General features: G+C 50.6%; 8 protein-coding genes across 8 annotated transcripts; 4 read left to right on the top strand and 4 right to left on the bottom strand.

Moving 5' to 3' along the window:
- Positions 1-68: 68 nt before the first annotated feature.
- LCP9604111_5621 (C2H2-type zinc finger protein) lies at positions 69-2,880 on the bottom strand (the record flags this gene model as incomplete). Its single annotated transcript, XM_039073452.1, has 6 exons — positions 69-286; positions 334-749; positions 806-1,847; positions 1,901-2,182; positions 2,306-2,713; positions 2,766-2,880. The coding sequence occupies 6 exons, from the start codon at positions 2,878-2,880 to the stop codon at positions 69-71; spliced, it is 2,481 nt and encodes an 826-aa protein (XP_038928583.1).
- An 831-nt stretch (positions 2,881-3,711) lies between these two features.
- Positions 3,712-4,785, top strand: LCP9604111_5622 (polysaccharide deacetylase family protein; the record flags this gene model as incomplete). The annotated part of the gene is made up of 4 exons (XM_039073453.1): positions 3,712-3,817; positions 3,867-4,143; positions 4,194-4,598; positions 4,647-4,785. The coding sequence occupies 4 exons, from the start codon at positions 3,712-3,714 to the stop codon at positions 4,783-4,785; spliced, it is 927 nt and encodes a 308-aa protein (XP_038928584.1).
- A 1,346-nt stretch (positions 4,786-6,131) lies between these two features.
- Positions 6,132-6,641, top strand: LCP9604111_5623 (uncharacterized protein; the record flags this gene model as incomplete). Its single annotated transcript, XM_039073454.1, has 1 exon — positions 6,132-6,641. The coding sequence occupies one exon, from the start codon at positions 6,132-6,134 to the stop codon at positions 6,639-6,641; it is 510 nt and encodes a 169-aa protein (XP_038928585.1).
- Positions 6,642-7,695: 1,054 nt separating this feature from the next.
- LCP9604111_5624 (uncharacterized protein) lies at positions 7,696-12,708 on the bottom strand (the record flags this gene model as incomplete). The annotated part of the gene is made up of 2 exons (XM_039073455.1): positions 7,696-12,577; positions 12,644-12,708. 2 exons carry the CDS (start codon positions 12,706-12,708, stop codon positions 7,696-7,698), a joined length of 4,947 nt encoding a protein of 1,648 aa, XP_038928586.1.
- Positions 12,709-13,933: 1,225 nt separating this feature from the next.
- LCP9604111_5625 (uncharacterized protein) lies at positions 13,934-14,577 on the bottom strand (the record flags this gene model as incomplete). The annotated part of the gene is made up of 4 exons (XM_039073456.1): positions 13,934-14,028; positions 14,087-14,173; positions 14,236-14,343; positions 14,394-14,577. 4 exons carry the CDS (start codon positions 14,575-14,577, stop codon positions 13,934-13,936), a joined length of 474 nt encoding a protein of 157 aa, XP_038928587.1.
- A 686-nt stretch (positions 14,578-15,263) lies between these two features.
- LCP9604111_5626 (uncharacterized protein) lies at positions 15,264-16,098 on the top strand (the record flags this gene model as incomplete). The annotated part of the gene is made up of 3 exons (XM_039073457.1): positions 15,264-15,329; positions 15,399-15,525; positions 15,590-16,098. 3 exons carry the CDS (start codon positions 15,264-15,266, stop codon positions 16,096-16,098), a joined length of 702 nt encoding a protein of 233 aa, XP_038928588.1.
- Positions 16,099-16,562: 464 nt separating this feature from the next.
- On the top strand, positions 16,563-17,912 carry LCP9604111_5627 (MmgE/PrpD family protein; the record flags this gene model as incomplete). The annotated part of the gene is made up of 1 exon (XM_039073458.1): positions 16,563-17,912. The coding sequence occupies one exon, from the start codon at positions 16,563-16,565 to the stop codon at positions 17,910-17,912; it is 1,350 nt and encodes a 449-aa protein (XP_038928589.1).
- Positions 17,913-18,280: 368 nt separating this feature from the next.
- On the bottom strand, positions 18,281-19,880 carry LCP9604111_5628 (S8 family peptidase; the record flags this gene model as incomplete). The annotated part of the gene is made up of 3 exons (XM_039073459.1): positions 18,281-18,469; positions 18,523-19,449; positions 19,512-19,880. The coding sequence occupies 3 exons, from the start codon at positions 19,878-19,880 to the stop codon at positions 18,281-18,283; spliced, it is 1,485 nt and encodes a 494-aa protein (XP_038928590.1).
- Positions 19,881-20,807: the final 927 nt, after the last annotated feature.

Below are 20,807 nucleotides of genomic sequence, written 5' to 3' on the forward strand. Positions count from 1 at the left end.
TGAATACATTATTTTCCAGAGACTCCAATATATACAAACGCCAAACCCATAGATATGTAATGTCAACATCAAATCATACTTATATACTCTTCCAAGCTCTGCCCAAGAACATTAATAAACGGCCACTGAGTATTCGTTCCAAACAACCTAGCCCACAGCTTAAGAACGGCCAATCCCAAAGAAGCCGGTTCCAGATCTGGCGGCGCCTCGAAGTCATCTGTATCAATAGACGAATACGCTTCTTCGATGATACAGCGGGTCCAGCGTAGGATACGACTTTCGTTTTCTGCAGCATTGTTAGCCGGTAAATCATGCAGCAGGATATGGACATACCACTCAACGACTGATCCGGTCCCGCCTCGGCAAGGGTAAACAGCCATTTGCTTAGCAACACTGCACATTCTATACTGGCTAGCGAGTGCCGCACGCTCCAGAAGAAGGCTTGACTACGAGCAATGTGGTCTATGCCCAGACGCACGGGGATGCTGAGAGCATGAGCGGCGTATATGAGTGCCGGGATGAGACGGTAGCTGCGTTCTCGGCGTGGGGAGTGACAGAGTGCTGTGGCTATTATTATCGGGTCGCGGGTCTCAAGGCGGCGATGAGGTCCGAGATTTAGAGATAGGCGGACGTAAGCGAGTCCTAGGAATGCACTGGAGGTGAATGGGATTGGACCGTTTTCGTTGTGTGGGTCTAGACTGGATTCTGGGGCTTGTTGCCATACAGAGGTCCAAGAACGGAGAGCTCGTCTATGGGTTGAATCGTTAGAAGTGAGTCTAGGAAGGTTTATGGGTAGAAGACTTACTCTAGTTTATTCAGTTCCTCTGTTGGGAGAGTTGTGGAATGGTTTCCGTTCGGTAATGATAACTCGCTCACGAGATGGATTCGTTGCAGGAGTCCGTGTAAGAGGATATAGTTACCCAATGGAGCCGGGATGGGGTCTAGTGGTTTGGCTGATCGGGACTTTTGCAAGAGGAGGGTCAATGCGTCTTGGAAGAACAACTGCTGGGGACCTCGTTCTTGCTGGGCTGCTTCCCATTCCGCGGCGGTGCTTGCAGTCCATTCAATGGTAGAACACGGAAGACGCAGGTGTATCTCATTGCTGCGCAAAGATGGATAAGCATTGTATGCGACACTGTGAACATGGATAAAGCAGAACGCAATCAACTTTGTGCGTCGCGCCGATTCTTGGTCCGCCCATTCGTACCAGTCGAGGGGTGCGCGTGGGTCAGAGCGTGTTGTGTCTTCTGTCAAGCCAGCCTCACGGAGATGTCGAACCAGCAAGCCCTGAAGGTGGAATGCTTCTTGTACCAGTCTGGCATTTTCCCACGTGGAGTAGCCCATCAGAATAAGGAGACAGCGGGTAATTTCGATCTGCTTCCAACCAGCAGTAGTTTCCGCTGTTACCTGCGGTTGCGTGAGGGATTGATCGCCAAAAGTGGAATAAGGAGATATCCCCAGCGGTACTCGAGGGCCTGAATTGTACCCTGGCTTAGCTGGGAAATGGGGCTCTCTGGCCATTCGTTCAAATAGAACTGCCTTGGAAACGTGGAATAATCTTTCTGCGTTGCGGTGCTCAAATCTATACTGGGCTCCGATCGTCATGATAGCAAGAACCACCTCAGGGGCACGTTCATTGATATAGAAAGTCGGGATATGGATAAACGGAAGATGTGGGTGGAATCCTTCAAAATAGGAAGTAAGATACCGAGTCAATGTGTGACGAGATGGCAGTGCGAAATCCGGAATCACATGGCGAAATTCTTCGAGAGATGCTGCAAGACGAAACCGCTGCTCTTCGGTGACATTGAATCGTGACGGTGGTCTCTTCGCGTTTGGGGGCGGTTCTAGAATGTTGTCAGTGATCTACAGAGTGATAGCAATACAAGGTGTCATATACCAGAATCAGACAGGGTTCCAAGGCTTTGGTCGCCCCTGGGCACAGATGGAAGCCAGGATCTGAATGGTGAGTCGCCTCGAGAACCATCTCCACTTCGTCGTGGCCGCTCATGCTCTTGGGTCTGTCGACCCGTTTCTCTTACGTCTTCCAGGTTAACCTCTTGTGTTTGAGAGGTTTCACCTTCACTGGGAACCCATTCCCCAGGCAAGCCAATCGAATCCAAGAAATGTGTGAATTCCTGGAAATGATTTAGATCTTCGGGCAAGTAGGGCATCGGTTGTCCTATTTTGTGTCAGATTAATAGATTTCTTATAATGGCAGTCAAGCGAAAGACCAGGATATTGCATATTGCATATTGCACAGAACATTAGGAGGGATACTTGAACAACCAAGAAAACAACGTACCTGTAGGTCGGTAATCGCCTGGAAGAAGCAGCTGGGCAGCTTGAAGCATATCCGGATCATGCACCATACCCGTATGGGGATCAATGGCTGGGTTTGGGACTCCTGCAGTAGCAGCGGGAAGCATGCCGGCCTGATGCGGGTCTAAATAAGGCGTATTCTGTGCCCCAGCCCATTGGTGCACAGCCGATGACCCTGCAAGGGATTCGACGGGTACGGGCCGAGTTGGTGTATCATATTGCGGCGGGATAGCTGCAGGGTGATGCGTTGGCTGGAAATCCGCCTTGGTTTGCTCGGGCGGCGTCGGCGAAGTCAGCCCATCTTGATGTGAGATGCGCGTATGACGCTTTAACAGATCCCTTCTAGTAAAGGCCGCCCCACAGAAGCAAATAAACGGCTTCTCCTTGGTGTCTATTTTACCGGGTTAGCATTAGCTGTGGGGATTTCCCCGGGTTTTGCTTACGGGTGCGAATGTGTCGCTCCAAATGTTCAGTCCGCCGGAAACTCCGACCGCAGTGTATACATATACGTGCCCTTGCTCCACGGGCACCCCTGTGCGGCTGGGGTGATGGAGACATTGAAGGGGGTATGGAGAACTGGTTTGGAGAAGAAAAGGCCCTGGTTGAGCAAGTGGATGTCGAGATGGGAGATTCGACCCCAACTCCTCCAACTCGGGGCCCGCCGGGACGTTCGGCCCGCGATAAGCGATAAGGGAAGATTTGGAGATGCTCGGCAGAAGTATAGAGGCATGGAGTTGTTAATGTCATATTCAGATGTTTATCGCTGTTTTATCCTATTGGAATGGTCTAATAGCTCCTGAATACGTTTCCTGGGGTTGTGGTAGGTGGTCACGTCACATAGTGGCTCGTTACTTCATCATCCTACTTACTCCGTACATACTGTCATTCTTCAAATGTCCTACTATAAAGTACTCTAACAAACCAGTACATGTCTACTTTGTAGTGTATGGATTTCACGTTGGATACAACATCAACCCTAAATCTACCGAACGTCCTCGAGGAAGCTCAATAGGAAATCCACAATACCATCCTGATTTCATATTCTAGTGCGATCAATCGTTAGAGGAAAAGACGTTCATATAGAAATATAGAATTTGGTGTTAAAAGTTAAATAACAAAGCTGTCAAATCCTCAAAATACAATCTCACTGGACTTCTAATTGCACATCTCGGCATCGTGGAGTTCACAAGAGCAGCGATAACGGAACCTTGGAATGTCGTAAATCGAGAAACGGAACTCATCGCGTAAATGAGCAAGTCAGCAGTGGAATTGTCTGTCAGTTGGAGAATGCCGGGATGAGGGGCTTATCTTCCCCGCCTTCTTTTGGTCCGGTTTAAAAGTCAACCTCCCCTGGCAATTTCCCTCCCAATTTTGAACAATCATTCAATAATGGCACCAAAGCGAGTTCTCATTACCTACGGTGTAGATGTTGATGCTGTAGCCGGTTGGCTAGGCTCGTATGGTGGCGAGGATTCCACAAACGACATCAGCCGGGGTAGGTTTCAATGTTCTTTTCTATATTCTGCTCGCTAACAATCAATTAGGATACTGGGCAGGGACAGTTGGAACCCAACGATTGTTGAAACTGTTCAAGAAATACGATATCAAGTCAACATGGTTCATCCCCGGCCACTCCCTCGAGACCTTCCCGGAGGACATGGCCGCAGTCCGGGACGCGGGCCACGAGATCGGCCTGCACGGGTATTCCCACGAGAACCCGACGGACATGTCTCTAGAACAGCAGCGTGACGTGCTGGACAAAACATACCGGATGTTGACCGAGTTCGCTGGAAAGCCTCCTCGAGGAAGCGTGGCACCCTGGTACGAGTCTTGAATTTAGATTTAGCAATGGTGCTAATCAGATACAATAGGTGGGAAACTAGCAAAGAAGGAGCCCAGCTCCTCCTTGACTACGGCATCGAGTACGACCACAGCATGAGCCACGAGGACTGCCAGGCTTACTACCTCCGAACCGGCGACACCTGGACTAAGATCGATTACAAGCAGAAAGCTGAAACGTGGATGAAGCCTCTTGAGCATGGATCCGAAACAGGGCTTGTTGAGATCCCGTCCAACTGGTATATTGACGATCTACCGCCGATGATGTTCATCAAGGACGCGCCCAACAGTCATGGTTATGTCAACCCGCGGGACATTGAGGATATCTGGCGCGACCATTTTGACTACTTCTACCGCGAGTACGATGAGTTTATTTTCCCAATTACTATCCACCCGGATGTGTCGGGAAGACCTCACGTGCTGCTGATGCATGAAAGGTATGATGTGATCATAAATTTGTGCAGAGTAGGGCTGACATTCGATAGGCTTATTGAGCATTTCAAAAAGCACGAGGGTGTTGAATTCGTGACAATGGAACAGGTTTGCGACGACTTCAAGAATAAGAACGCTCCTCCGCCTGGGGCCTTGATGCCCGCTAAGGCTGGTGCGATGTTGGAGAAGTGAACATATCATCTGAGGTATTAACAGTATATTATCACAGCCTCTTAGTTGGACTACAAAATCTATCAATGAGAATAGCATTTGCTCGTGTCAATAGTTTATCCCGAGGTCCGTTGTGGTCAACCATCAAATGACATTACCCCAAATCAATATACGGAGCTATCAGCGCTAAGATAACTAGAGCTATCGGATAGTTAAACTGATTCGAAGATCTATGGATGGATCTCCACGTCTCTATTATCAGAAATGTCTACCCCAACATAGATAACTGTATCCTATGTACCCCAACTATATATACCCCAAATCAAGTGCTGTGCAACCACCCAATCATACTCTATCGCGGACAAGGCAGGTCATTGATAGGCCGATTGATACAAATATCACAGGTGTATGTCTACGGCGATCTATATGATTGTCGCGGCGTCGAGTATAATCGGCGTGTCGATAACGTCCAATGCTCCGTTGCTGCATTTTGTCTGGGCTGTCAACTTCTTCCGATCGGGAAGATGGCCATTAATACGGATGCAAAATCGCACAAGTTCTCATATATCGGGCGGCTCACGTAGCTTGGACTAGAAATGGTTATGCATAAGTCGAAAGACCACCCGAAGGCTAGATATCTTAACGTAGCATGAGCTTGGTAACCGCCCCCTATCCTTCAGCCTAGAGATAAGCACCTCTAGATAGATCGTGTCGGCGGTGAAACCATAAACTGATCGCGTACGGCATCATGCTTCCAGACCTGATCATCGGTAAACAGCGTGTGTGCAGCCTATCTGCAGGGTATTGCCAGTGGTTAGCTGCCGTGCACAACGGGATCTTGGCTTGGCGTATGTCTTGGCGCAGGTGGGAAGCTTGTACTATTGCGCCACTAGCGCTTAGCCTTGACAAGAATGTAAATCCGTGCTCCGTCTATCGTAGGTCATTGGAGGAATAATGAGGAAGTTCATGACCTCCGCTGTCGGGTCGGCAAAATTTGCAGAGTTATCAACGAGGGGAAGTTCCACGGGTGCGTTAGACCATGATCTATTGGCTGGCATTACAGCGCTATACACGGCTGGACGGATAGACCCTTAAAATGAGAAAGATAAGGGCCTAGAATGATGCTAAAGCAGACTAAACCGGACTAAAAAGTACCATAAAGTGTGCGAGGACCTCCGTTTCCGTTTCCGAGTGTGAATCCACGTGCTCCTCTTTGTTCTTGTTATCTCTTAACTAGTTCCCATTTCCTTCTCACTTACTCTTCTTCTTCTTCTGTATACCTCGTATCCTCTTGTCCAGACGAAAAAGCGCGTTGATCTTATCAAATTTCCACCGCGCGTCTACGTTATCACCGGGTCTATCAGAAGATGGCCCGCAAACTGGCCCTGCTGGTCATATTAATGCACGCAATCCAAATCCTCGCTCTTCCTACTCCCTACGAAAACTCAATCGCATTCAAATCCGTTCTGTCTGGCATTACACAAAACAATCGCCACTACTTCCCAGAAACCATCCCCGATCAAGATGAGCTCATAGTCATGCTGAAGGAGACAGCCATGCGTGAAGCAGGCTTCGTGCTCTCGTCAAACCCGGACCCGCAATCAAAGGAGCATAAAACGGAGACGGAGCTTCACAAATCACTTCCGAATCCGTATGCAGCGATCGGCACGGATGCAACGGCAAAACCACAACCGAATAGCTACCCAAAGCCGAGACAATCCAAGTCCAAGTCCGAGTCCCGTGTGAAGGAGTCTTTCGTGGTCGCATTAGGATCATACAATTACCCGATCTACTGGCCGCCATTTGGGTTCTTCGTTATCGCGGCTGCGGTTGTGTGTTTCTGTACGATACTGCGGGGGATCCGCGCGAAGAAGTGAAGAATGCGACATGTGACTGTCGGATTAATATTTATGTTGAAAGACTTTCTTTTTTTCTTTATTCGCTTCTCTACGGAGAGAAGCGAGGGATTGATTCTACCAAGGCTATGCGGTTACCCGTCCAGCCTTGGGAGCTCTATCCTTTCTCCACTCGGTCGGAGGCTTGTTTGATTACGGTGGGACTCCAGGCCCCGTTCCATTGAATCGAATCGACCCTATCCCCGATATGCGATTTGAAATACGCCGAGACCGATGGGGCAATTCTAGCGCTGAGATCAGAGCCGGATGTATATCCTGGATGACTCGGGCAATCCTCCGTGACGGATCGTTCGAATGTTCGTGATCCGACCACCTTTCCCGTCCCAGCTCGCGACGAGCATACGCCGAGCAATGCGAATGCCAGTCGAGGAGATATCGAAGATGGCATCTGGAACTTGCCGAAGAAGAAGCAGCTTGGGTGTTGAAGATGGGCAGGCATGTTCAGATTGAGGGTGGGATTTTCATCCCTACATGCCTCCTGTGTCAAATGAATACATATTTGTTCTTAATACAAATACTCGGATGAATGCTACACTAAAAGGAAACACTACAAACTTACCTAGCACATGGCCCATAGTAGTAATGGTATACCACAAGTAATATTGCAAGCATTTTCATTCTCTACCAGAAACATAAATTCCGACATGTGCCACCAAGAATAGACGTAAGGTTACAAGAAGAACTCGGAAATGATGTGATAGCAGGTACATGCGCGAAGCAGAAAAGAGGACAAAAAAGACAAGAAAGCAACCGAAGACGCCACACCGGTGCGAGAGTAAGAAGCCAGAGCAGAACCATGATAACATTGGAACAGATGATAATGATGATAAAGCCTCCCGGCCAGGAAATGATGATTACATTTGTGTCTCTCTCGCTCTCTTTTTTGCATCCCCGCCCCGAGGAATGAGCGGGGGGAAGACCAATAACAGGTAGTAGATGAAGTAGGGGGTAACAATGAATATGTACGCGAGAGATTCTATAGATAAGGAAAGGAAAGAAGAAGGGAGCCGGTGCTTTAACAATCACCGACAAGACGCTTCTGCGTCCAAGCGCGTTGGGCTCCGTCTAGAAGAACGTCCATGTTGCCGCTGTTCTCGCACATGCCGCGGAAGACGCCGTCTTCTTTGTTAATGAGGGTCCAGGGGTGGTCGTACTCGACAACGCGGCCGTGGTCAAGGACAAGGACTTTGTCGTAGTCGATGATGGTCTGCAGTCGGTGTGCGATTGTGATGATTGTGCTGTTGCTCAATTCGCGGAGGGTCTCTTGGATCTTGGCGTCGGTGGCGTAGTCGATGGATGCGGTTGCTTCATCCATCATCAAGACGCGGGGGTTCTTGAGCAAGGCGCGGGCGAGGCAGAGGAGCTGGCGCTGGCCTTGGGAGAGGTTGGAGCCGGACTCCGAGACTTGGCTGTCCAGGTTGTGGAAGACGTTTTTATTATCGACTACTGTCACTGCGCTGCTGTTCACGCCGCTGCCGTTGATTTCCGTCGCGGTGCGACTGCTTGAGGTTGTGGGGGTTGCGGTGCCTGAGGTGCTGGAACCGATAAGGTGCACGCGACGGAGAGCTGTGAAAATCTGTTCGTCACTGAAGAGACCGAAGGGATCGAGGTTGCTGCGGAGGGTTCCGGTGAACAGGGTCGGATCCTGGGGGACAATGGTGATTGACTGGCGCAGGTCCCGCAGTCCGATTGACCCGATGTCAACGCCGTCAATGATGATCTGACCCTTCTCGGCCTCGAGACCGCGGAAGAGAGCCAGCGCGAGAGAACTCTTGCCAGCACCGGTGCGACCGACAATGCCGACCTTTTCGGCAGCCTTTACAGAGAACGAAACGTCCTTGAGAACCGGGTCCAGATCGGGTCGGTACCGAGTAGTGTAGTTAATGAACTCGACCGCACCTTGGCTGGGCCAATCAGACGCAGGTCGTGAGTCTTCGATGACAGAAGCTGCTTCCTGGTCCACATTAAGGTATTCTCTGACACGCTCGACAGAGTTCATGTTTTGCTGGACCTCGGAGTACAGACGCACAAGCCAAAGGACATTCTCTGTGAATGTGACGGCGTAGGTCAGGGAAAGACCGGCAGCACCAGCATCGATCGTTCCAACGTTCAATAACACAAAGGTAGCCGAGAAGAACGAGACTAGAGCACCGGTCCAATCAACACGGAGGGCGAGCCAGCGGTTGCTAGCCCAGAGGTAGATGTGTGGCCGGTTGTAGGCATTGATGCGGCGGTGGTTGTCGACCATGAAGCGAGGACCATCACCATAAGCACGAATGGTGACGATACCGTTCAGGGTCTCACCGAACTGCTGGTACAAGGGACTGCGCTGGACAGATTCCAGACGCTTGAGGTCTCGCGAAGAGTTCAAATAAACAGCACCGAGGGCAGTGTACACCAAAGTGATGAACACACCGGCAATCAAGAATCCTGGCGTGATCCACGAAATCAGAATGACAATCATAATCACAGATGCCAGACTGTGGAGCATGCCGATAGCAACAGGAGCGACTTCCTGATCGACAGACTCAACATCCTTGGAGAACCGGTTCATCAGTTGACCAAGAGGCGTGGAGTCAAAGAATCTGAACTTTGCGTGCATGACTGCCCTGAGAAGGCGATCATGAATCTTCCATGATGCATGGAGCGAACCCCAGAACAGAACAGCTTCCCGAGACAAAGAGATTGCGATATAGAGGAATCCCAGGAGCGCATAGACACCCAGGTAATAAGCCACGTTCACCTCCCCATCAGAGTTGCCGGAAGAGCTTGCGCCAAATTGGGGCAGACCCCAGCTGCTCATGCGCCCAACACTTCCAATGCTGAAGGTAGGGGGTTTGAGATGGGCCGCGGCGGCGTACTTTCCGACGTCCTCGGCACTATCCTTGGACGTATGGTAAGAATTCGCCCACTGTCTGATCCAGATGTTGGTGGAAACAGAACCCAATTGCTGCAAGACGAATACAACAACAGCACCAACCCAATAGTACCACGGGCCCATGGCACGGAGGTACATGGTGACAGTCGACCACTTGACACTACCAGTAGCCTTAGATTCAGTGAGTTTGGCCTTGTCTTCTACCTTTCCATTTGGAGTGCCGTTCAAATCTTCATCATCCGATTCATGGTTCGATGGGGCACGGGAGAGTCCACGAGAGCTGGGTCGGGAATTGGGTCGAGACTTGAGGAACTCATCGCCCAATGCACCAGTAGCGGCGACATCGTTGGGACGGCCCTGGGCGGAAATTCTGCCGTGCTCAAGTACCACAACGTGATCCGATTGGGGGACAGTCAAAGCAACGTTATGGGTTACCAAAATACATGTGCGGTTGAACATCAGAGGGCCGGTAAGAGCTTGGCGGAAGATGTGCTTGGCGGTATGAGAGTCGACAGCAGAGAGACAGTCATCTAGCAGCAAGTGGCGGCCACTGCTGTAGATAGCGCGGGCAAGAGAGATTCGCTGCTTCTGGCCACCAGACAAACTAATGCCCTTCTCGCCAACAAGAGTTTGATCACCAGCATCAAGGATAGCGAGGTCACGTTCCAGGGCGCAGGCCTTCAGCACCGCACGGTAGCGACGTTCATCATAGGGAGAGGCGAAGATGATGTTTTCCTTTACAGTGTCGTTGACCAACCAGGCTTCCTGGGCACAGTAAGCAATGCTGTCAACCAGACCAGTTTCAGGGTCCACTGGGAGATCTGCCCTGTTGGGCATTCCACCGGGAAGATGAACACGACCCTCGAGAAGTTTCATTTCTCCAAGCAAAGCCATGAGCAGGGAGGTCTTTCCAGATCCAGTCGGGCCAACAATGATGTTAAGCTTGCCGACAAGGAATTCAACGTCGACATTGATCAGACGGAAAGCCTCCAAGTCGGCATCAGCCTCGGTATCTTGGGAATCCCCACTGGAGCTGTTCCAAGATAGCGTTGCCTTTTCAAGACCAATCCTGGCAGGTGTTCCTGTGACAGTACTATCACGGAGCTGATCGTATTTGCTTGTTTCCTCCTCGTTCAAGTACTTGTCCACACGATCTAGAGAAACCTTACATTCCTGAACGTGTGCCACCATATCCGCGAGCTGGTCCAAGGGTACCCGCAGCAAAGAGAACATGGACAAGGCAGGGAAAGCGATCGAAGGGGTCAGTTGTTTTTTCTCGACAACAGTATACAAGAAGAAGGACATGAACGTGATGAGAATAGGCGTGCCGTACCAGACGGTTGCGGCGGAGGACCAGAGGATGTATCGCTTGCGCAGGGCTTTCAGTTCGGTCTTGCGCTTCTCGCCGACAATGTCTTGGAACCGCTGCTCCCAAGCAAAGTACTTGATGATGCGGATGTTTTGGAGGACTTCGTTAGTGGCGTGAATACGGGCATCGGTGCCCTTCAAAATCTGATTCTGGACCTTGTTGAACTGGCGGGCGATAACAAGGTTGATAGGCAGCATGAGCGCCATCAAAGCGATACCGGCAAATGAGCTGAAACCCATGATGTGGTAGAGCAGAATAATCGCCATTGTAATCTGCACTGGCACACTAGCCCACAAGAAGTGGAGATAGGCACCGACCTCGCTCACCTTGAACGAATCGATCGCCATCAAGTTGATAATTGTGCCAACATTGGCCTGTGTAGGTTCCTCCGCAATTGTCTCTGGCTTGTTGCCAGCCTCGGCATCATTTCCATTGGCGGCCTGCTTCTTGCGACCAAAGGAAAAGAGCTTTTTCTTCTTATTCTTGATTGGATCTTCTACGGGTTTCTTGACCTCCAGTGAAGCGCCTGCCTTGCGGCGAAGAGCCTTGGCATAAATTTCACCAATAATGATCGCACGGATTTTCACGCCCATCTTACGACCAATAAATAAGGCCTGTCCATCTGCGACACCCTGAACCGCGGCGCAACAGAAGAGCAGAATGGCGAACAACCAAGCCGCGCGGGGTGTGGTCGACCGAGGATCTTCGACGTACTCGAGGATGGCCTTGAGGAGTAGACTAGGCATGAAAACGAATAGATTGGCGAAGACTGTCCAGGCACCCTGCTTTAGAATTGTCCCCATAAAGTACCGGATGAGCTTCCATGCCAAAGAGCCTTTCATTTGTCTCTTGCGGAATTCTCTAAGCACGTGCGCAGCCTTCTGAGACGGGGTCAGGTTCCAAACATCCTCAATCTCCAGGGGTTGGCGATAACCCTTCATGACCAAAGGATCGAGCCAGGCAAATGTCGCAAGAGATAACAAACTGGCCATGGGGTATGTTGGAGGCTCCAAGCCATCTTCGCGTTCAACCAGAACTGGCTTATTGCCTCGGCGAGTGGTGAGCGCAATGAGCAGCAACACCGTACTCAGAGCGAACTGAATGCTGCTGAAAATCAGGGCTTGCTGGGACACGGGGTGGATAATGGCGGATCGGAAGACCATGATGTTGAACAACCACTGGAAGCTGTACAGAATCGCTGTATGGGTCCAGATTCTCGGCGCAGAGGAAAGGTCCATGGTCGATAGGAGGAAACGGACCAGCACCAAGAAAAGGATGTAGGCCCACGACACAAGCCCAGCCACGGCGGGGAGGGTTCCATGTCGGCCCCAGCCGTGAGTCGACAAAACGGCGATATAGACCCCAACTTGAGCAATTAAAGCTGCGATCTCGAGTAGTACAACGGTGATCTCTCCACGCGGGCGATTGACCTCGACAATCTGAGCTTGTTCTTGTTGTACAGCTTGGAACAACATCGTATCGGACTCGTTTTCCTGCGATGCACTGGGGACCTCATCTTCCGAGTCATTGTTCGGGAGAACCTTGTAAGCGACACCTTTTTGAGTGAGGATATATCGATGAGCGAGGCGGATTAGGATCACCAGCAGCGAAGTGCCGCAGACTGTGAGGGGAAGTATGACCTGAAGAACGCTATTAAGATACCTCATGATCAGCATAAAATTTCAACGATCGGAATTGCCATCGGTGTAGACACACTTGCGCTGGAAGCAACGAGACAGGTCGTCAATGGCCCAGACGGGGCCTTGACATTGCGGTAACATGTTGACCGGGAAGCTCGCAGAAACTGAAGCTCTCGGACCTCGCGCGACTCGATCACACAGCTTTTCAGCTGGCGACAGTGATGAATGGGTAAAGGCGACCGGTATTCGGTTATTGTGAACTACCCCTTTAGCAACAAGACTTGACTGAAATGCTGGACAAGGCTAGCATTGCAAAGTCGAGGTGAACAGTGACGCTGGGATAAGGGTTCCGGGACCGAGTGCCGTTGAGGCAAAAGAGTAGGCGGGGAAGGCTACTCAGATTCTGCCGAGCAAGAATCACCGAAGATGTTCACGAGGGTGTTGAGATATGGATCTAGGGGCGGGGGAAGAATCAGAGAGTGAAAATGCCAAATGTTCCAAAACCGGCGGTGGACGGTGAACGGACTCCGGTAAAGGGTGACATTAGCCACCACCAAGGTTTGGTGGTGGAGTGAGGTACCTTATACCCAATTAACAGTATTTTCTGCATACGGAGTTTTTATCACAATGCCATTATTGACTTAACTCCTTCGGGAGCCCGAGGGGCAATAATTCCTGCAATGTCTCAAAGTATTCATCTGACCTGTCTCAATCAGCTTATCGTGCTCCACTATAAAAGGTATCGATTTTATATGGAGTTACAACGAACTCACTACAATATGTATAGAAGATGTCCAAGTATTCAATCAAAATACGTACAATTCAGTATGTATCAGTGGTTTATCCACTCCTCCTCCTCCTCATAAACGCCTCATGGTAGGGGTTCATCTTAAGCCAAGCGTCTGGATTGAAAACGCGACCAGAATCGAGATAACGGAGTTTTGTTGAGGCTTTGCTACATGCCAGCTATTCTTCTTTTGACAAGGGCGTTGCTCACCTTTAGGTATACACAAATAATGAGCTTCGGCGGCGGCTTTGCTACTGTCTACACCCTCCAGGTAATAGTCATTCTGACTCATTCAACAGCCGTGAGATCTTTTGCATTAGGTGCGTATTTAGCATGAATGATGAACCATTCGAAACTAAATAGGTCAGCAGGTTTTATCTTGAACTGAGAAGCAGAACCGTTGGTAGAACAGTAGGGGAGCTCGATGACGAATCAATCACATCACTACTTACCTACCCCTAGAGACATGTCTCTTTGAATCTTGTTATATGTATACAAAGCGATAAAAAGCATAAATCATACAGTACTTTACTAAACATGATCAGAGATATCTGATAGGAAAAGGCCTCTCGAGAAGAGTCACTCGGTTGCCTTGGGGTATCGCTGCAACCATCCCTCCCTGGTGAATCGCTGCCCGTGCGTAGCGAGAAGAGCTTCAATTTTCGCTTGCAGTTCTTTATGTCATTGTAAGTCAGTACTTGTACTTGTATTAGTAGACCATATTATTAGTACCTTCGACTGTCATCTCCTTCCGGGCTTGTAGAGAGTAATGGTCGCGAAATTCGTGGACAAGAATGAGGTCGTCAGGGAGATGGGTTCCTGTTCAGCTCAGTCAATACTGCGTAGGGGGAAAGTCTTCGAATGACCCAAGAGAAACAGACCAGCCATAATAGCATATATGTAAATAGTGAGACCACCCCAGGCTTTGACAGTGCGAACGAGGTTCTGCTGTGTCCTAGAGTTGGGGCGCATGGAAGCCCCATTAGGAACTGAGATAGATTAGCGACGTGAGCTGATCGTTTTGACTATCATGAATTACATTCATAAGTGGCTGGGTTGAGAGCCTTCGGTTGTACTTTTCCTGCAGTTGTAAGAAGATCGAATACGCCGTGTGGTCGTCGTGGACCTGGCCAAGCTCGGAGCCGGATGGAGGTGCCTGAGTTAACGCGGAATATATCCTTGGGAAACCGAGTGAAGGATTGAATGAATCTGTTATGCGACATCTTGATATATCCTTGCAGGGATCAGGCGAGGGTGTATCGAGGGTTGAGGTAAGATAGCAAAGTTGCGAACTTAGCAACCCCGGGAAGGTCACCTGCAAGGGCAATCACATCACTGCTACGGAGTATACACGAATTATTCTGTAGTTAAAAAAGAGATGAGTATTACTATACACCCCATAACCCCATTTTTTACTTTCTACACACCTTTCTAAACTACGGAGTACTTCGATATTCATTTCCTGAGTCTATTTTTAGAGATTACTACTTAAGAGTGTGGACAAGAATAACTATATAACATCTAACAAAGACAGTTAAGCATTAATTTAGGTATGAGAATCAGGAATTCAAGCATTAAGAGTTCGACTTATGAATCGATATAGGAATTACCACATTGTATACTCCGTAGACCTGAGGTGGCGGGCATAGTGGATAAACGCCCCTCTTAGTCAGGTTGCCACTGAAATTTCAGGCATCCGTTGATCTAATCAGCATCGGCCTCGCCTCCCCGTGATCCCGGCATTGCCTACGGTTTTATAATTCATTCCGCTTTAACTTCAATTTGCTCCATTTGCATAAGGCACATGGTGCTGCCTCGGCGTCGTATAGCTATATAAGGTAGATTGCTCCCACACAATTACGAGCGGAATCTCTCCAGGTGCAACTCTTCAGATCCCGCTTATCTCGTCATGGCGGAGCGCATCCTCATGAACGAATTCAAGACCCTTCTCAAAGAGAAGTGGGTTAACGTTCAGGTCAGTTTACCACTTCACAATCGCCTTTGACACTTCCACACTTGCAGGTTATTGACATACTTTGTGTAGTTGCACGATGACGACATCTTCAACTGGGATGTTGCCCTGATCGTGATCAACCCGGACTCGATGTACTACGGCGGCTACTTCAAAGCCGCAATGTCATTCCCCTCCAACTATCCGTATGCCCCACCAAGTATGACACCTTCTCTCCTCCTTCTCATCTTCAAAATAACTGACGAGATTCTTCTTACCATTAGAGTTCCGCTTCCTGCAGCCCATCAACCACCCGAACATCTACACCAATGGCAAACTATGCATATCCATCCTCCACGCGCCCGGCGAAGATGAAATGTCCGGCGAGCTTGCCTCAGAGCGCTGGTCTCCCGCTCAGCGCGTCGAGTCGGTCCTGATCTCCATCATCTCTCTGCTTGACGATGCCGAGACTTCCTCCCCCGCGAACGTCGACGCTGCCGTCTTGCTCCGCAAAGACCCAGAAGCCTACCGCCAGCTTGTCAAGGCCGATGTCGAGAAGTCTAAGCTCGATATTCCCGCCGGCTTCGAGATGCCAACACATGATACTCCCGTCCGTGAGCCCGTGGAGAAGGAAGACGATGACTTCTGGGCCGATAGCGATGCCGACAGCGGCGTGTTCGGTGGCAGTGACTCTGAGGATGAACTCGTCATGGAACAGTCCAGCGGCAGTGATATGGAGGAGGACGAGGATGAGTCGGCCGACGATGATTCCACGGAGACAAAGAAGGTGTGATGATAACTTTCTGCGTCTTTCGTCTGGGGAATTGTTGCATGATCAGCCATTTCAGGTCTGCTTCTCTGAGCATTTTCAGCATTCTCGGCGTGCCCTTGTCATCTTTCATACGATAGGCGTTTAGCGGGATCATTTTCGAACATTATGGGTCTTATGGTTTATGATAACATGCAATACCCTAATGTTGCACAGATATTTTAACGAATCAAATCAAATTCTAACATCAAGATCGACTCTAAATCTCTATCACATCTCTATCACACTTTCACCCTACCTACGTCCTTACTTCAGTTCAGCCAAGCCATAAATCTTCTTTGCCCAGCGAAAGTGGACTCTCCTCCGCCTCCCCACAGTGCCCCCACCTATAAACCCAAGCATTTACGGTTCCAATATATGACAACTAACTTATCCAAATATCATATCTAGGTATATCTACTTACCCACTGAACCCAACCAATCCCAAGATGGCAACCCAAAACCTCGCCACCTGGACAGTCTCCCTGTCCTATCCCGACCTCCCAGGGGAAGTAATCGACGCGGCCGTCCGAAGCTTCTACAACATAGCCGGGTGCATAGTAGGCGGCAGTCAACACATCGCAACAAGCACAGCCCGCAAAGCCCTATCCCCCTTCGCAGGCCCACCAACCTCCCACCTCCCGGGCACAAGCACCTCCACAGACGCCATGCACGCAGCCCTCTTCAACGGAATCGCCTCGCACGTCCACGACTACGATGACACCCACCTGGACACAGTCATCCACCCAACGGGGCCGGTAGCATGTGCCCTCCTCGCCATCCTCCCGACGCTCCCGCGCCCCGTTTCCGGACCGGAGTTTATAACCGCTCTGGTGGCCGGTATCGAAGCCGAGTGTAAGGTTGGCCTGGCCGTTTGGCCGGCGCACTACGATGTCGGGTGGCATATCACGTCGACGACTGGGTCGATTGGTGCGGCGGTGGCGGTGGCGAAGTTGCTTGCGTTGTCGGCGGAACAGGTCGCGCATGCGATTGGTCTGGCTGCTACGCAGGTCACCGGGCTCCGGGAGATGTTTGGGTCACATGCGAAGTCGTTCCATCCCGGGCGAGCGGCGCAGAATGGGTTGCTTGCCGCTTTGCTTGCGCGGGAGGGGTTTACGAGTTCGGTTCAGGCGTTGGAGGCGAAGAGGGGGTGGGCGAATGTTGTTTGTGCCGGCGGGAATCGGATTGAGGAGGAGGTTGCGGCGCTAGGGGGTAGGGGGCGCTGGGAGACTGTGAGGAATGCGTTTAAGCCGTTTCCTTGTGGGATTGTGGTTCATCCTGTTATTGACGGGTGTGTTTGGTTGCATGGGGAGTTGGGGCGGGTTGGGGTTGATGCGGCGGATGTTGAGGAGGTTGTTGCGAGTGTGCATCCGCTTGTTCTGGAGTTGACGGGGAAGACGGCGCCGAAGGATGGGCTGGAGGCGAAGTTTAGTGTTTATCATGGTGGCGCCGTGGGGTTGTTATTAGGGAAGGCTACGCCGGCGCAGTATGAGGATGATGTTGTACTTGATACGCGGGTTGTGGCACTGAGGGATCGGTTCAGGGCGGTTTCTGATGAGAGTTTGCGGGCTGATGAGTGTCATCTCGTTGTGAAGGTGAGGGGAGGGACTACCATCGAGAAGCATGTCGACTATGCCGTGGGTAGCTTGGAGCGCCCCATGACCAATGAACAGCTGACAGCAAAGTTCATTGAGCAGTGTGTTGGGGTTCTAGGAGAAGAGCGGACTGACAAGGCGAGTCAGTGGTGTTGGGCGTTGAAAGAACAGGCCGACGTGGCTCAAATCAAAGATGTGCTGTAGATTGACTATATGTTGGTACCTGCATATACTTACTAAGAGTTTAATGAACCTAGTTAGTTATCTTACAGTGTCACTGTGTAATGCCGGACAAATATTGGTTTGATAAATCAACACGTATTCTATATCAGTCCGAACTTATGGTTGTAGACAAGTATGCTACGTGAAGCAACAAAATAGCAAAATAGCAAAATAGCAAAAACAATCTGTGTATAGGAGCGTAATAGCGGTATAAACCCGCGGATTCGTGTTGGAGAATCCAAAAAACCGAGATAAAACCAAAGAAAATATGTTGTACGCCTGTGTTAATCCATTCATCCATGCCCAAGTTGTTGGGTTTGTCGCAGACAGAACCCTAACAACGTTCTAATCTATGCAGAGACAGCATCCTTGATCTCGCTGTAGATAGCGCCAAGCTCCTTGTGGAAAGCCTTCTCGGCGTTATCGATGATGCTGCCAATGCGCTCCTCAACACTGGTCTCATCCTGGTGGGCCTTGTAGCCACCCTTGGCAAGAATCTGAGTGAAGTTGGCGGAGCCACCACCGTTCCAGGCCAGAAGCTAATATAGAGTTAGCCTAATCCATGCTTTTCTAGATATGGTGGGAAACTTACGTTGGGGGTGTCGGAGGGAATGTCAGTGAGTGTGCCCTCGGTGGCGACGCTGATAAGAGCAGCCTTGAGCTGCTTAGGGGTCACATCGGCGACGGCAAAGGCAGAGTCCTTGGCGGGTGCCAGGGAGACGTAGTAGGCCAGCAGACCGGCGATGTGAGGGGAGGCCATGGAGGTACCGGAAATGGTGTTGGTGGCATGCTCGCTGCCAACCCAGGTAGAGAGGATGTTCAGACCGGGAGCGAAGATGTCAGTGCACTTGCCGTAGTTGGAGAAGTAAGCACGCTCATCAGCCAGAGTGGAGGCGCCAACAGTGACGGCCTTCTCAGCAGCAGCGGGGGAGTAGTTGCAGGCATCAGCGTTGTCGTTACCGGCAGCAACGGCAAAGTGAATACCAGCGTCAACAGCGGCATTGACAGCGAGATCCAGGGTGCGAGAGCTACCACCGCCGAGAGACATGTTGGCAACACTGCCCTTGAACTTCTTATCGCCCTTCTTGGACTTCTTGATGTGAGCCTCGGCCGCCCATTCAACACCCTTGACGACATCGGACATAGTACCCGAGCCGTTAGAGCGAAGAACCTTGACAGCGTAGACGTTGGCCTTCTTGGCGACACCGAACTTCTTGCCGGCGATAGTACCAGAGCAGTGAGTTCCGTGACCGTTTCCATCCTCATCGGCATCACCCTGGGGAATGGTCTGGCCCCAGGTAGCACGGCCCTCGAAGTCAACGTGCTTGATGTTGGTGCCAGTATCAATAACGTAAGCATCGACACCCTCGCCACCCTCCTCAGCATACAAGTACTTGTTGAAGTTGCCGAAGGAGAGGCTCTCACGGTGAGAGATACGGGCAAGACCCCAGGGGGCGTTCTTCTCAACAGTACCCTCGGTCATGGTACGGACTTCAGAGTCCTTCTCGATGTAATCAACCTGTTTTGAGTTATATTAGCCGCCGAACTCGGGAACTTCCGCGAGGGAATGGGATTACTCACATCAGGATGACGGCGGATCTGCTCAATGACATCCTCGTGGAAGTGACCAGCATATCCCATGAGTGATCCAGCAACATGGAAAGTGTGCTTCAGGCCCATGAAAGCCTCCAAGTCGGCATCGAACACGGAGCGCTTCTTCAGCTCCATCCGACCGGTATGAGCGGTGTGCACCTCCTGCAACCAGCTCTGGTGAGCGGACGCAGTGCTTTGGTCAACATGCTCCTTGAACACAATGATGTAGGAATCCGGGATATCCTTTGCAGTCATGGAGGAGAGGATAGGAGCTGCCTCATTGTGGATGGAGCCTACTTGCACGGGCGAGGCAGCTACCAACAACGGGAGCAGTGTCAGGCTGAGGAAGCCTTTCATGATGGGCAAAGTGAAAGATTAAACACGGCGGAAGGAACAGGTGATGGAGAAACGATAGTTGTAGGTGGTAAAGGATGAGTGAAGGATAGGTTGGATGGAGAGGAGAAGGAGAAGATGAGGAGAAGGGCAGGCTTATCTAGGGAGGAGACGGAGGATCGATGATGCAAGCGGGCATTACATACGATACGGTTACGCCGGCGGATGACCTGTCGCTGTCGATCTAGTGGAGAACATCTGAGAATGGGGTACCCGATACGGTATGGTATGGTCACCGTGGTCTCGGGAACCTCAGGAGCATCCACTTGACTTGCCATAGCATCTATATCAGACTTAGCATCATATGAAGGACGATTTAAGTGGGTTGGATATCTTCCGGCCACTATAATAAGTAAATATACGGTATCTATAGCAAGGTAGTGCAGATGGTCATCTTCCCCCCGGGTACCTGGCAGTATCATGCTGCTATAGGCTATAGGCAACCCCCCTCGCACGGCCCAGTTTCTCCAAGGCAACTCATCCTCCGAAGTCGCGTGCTTTGTGTTCGGATGACTCAAAGGGTTGGGCGAATCCCCTTTGTCTTGCATGAAAGTGCCATTATTGGATACAACTTGGCCAATCTGCGGAGAAGCCATCACATCATAGGATCACCACTCCCAAGCTTCTCCACATAGCTCATAGCTGCGTCTTATCGCGCTTATCACGTCCTATCGGTGATCGCCCGTAATTTCGAAAGGTTACCGTTTTTACAATACAATAACAGGGCTGTGTCCAGCCCCGTCCAGCCCCCGTTCCCCAAGGGCACCGAGTCACCTGATATCCAACTCTCCCCTCCCCCGATAGCGAATTACAGCGGTCGCCGAATATCTGGCATGGGGTTCTGCGGATGACGAGTGCAGCAAATTTTCCTAACCGCCAGGCTTCCTATCT

This window comes from Penicillium roqueforti (genome assembly GCF_015533775.1).
Source record: "Penicillium roqueforti strain LCP96 04111 chromosome Unknown scaffold_13, whole genome shotgun sequence".
NCBI classification, from domain to species: Eukaryota; Fungi; Ascomycota; class Eurotiomycetes; order Eurotiales; family Aspergillaceae; genus Penicillium; species Penicillium roqueforti.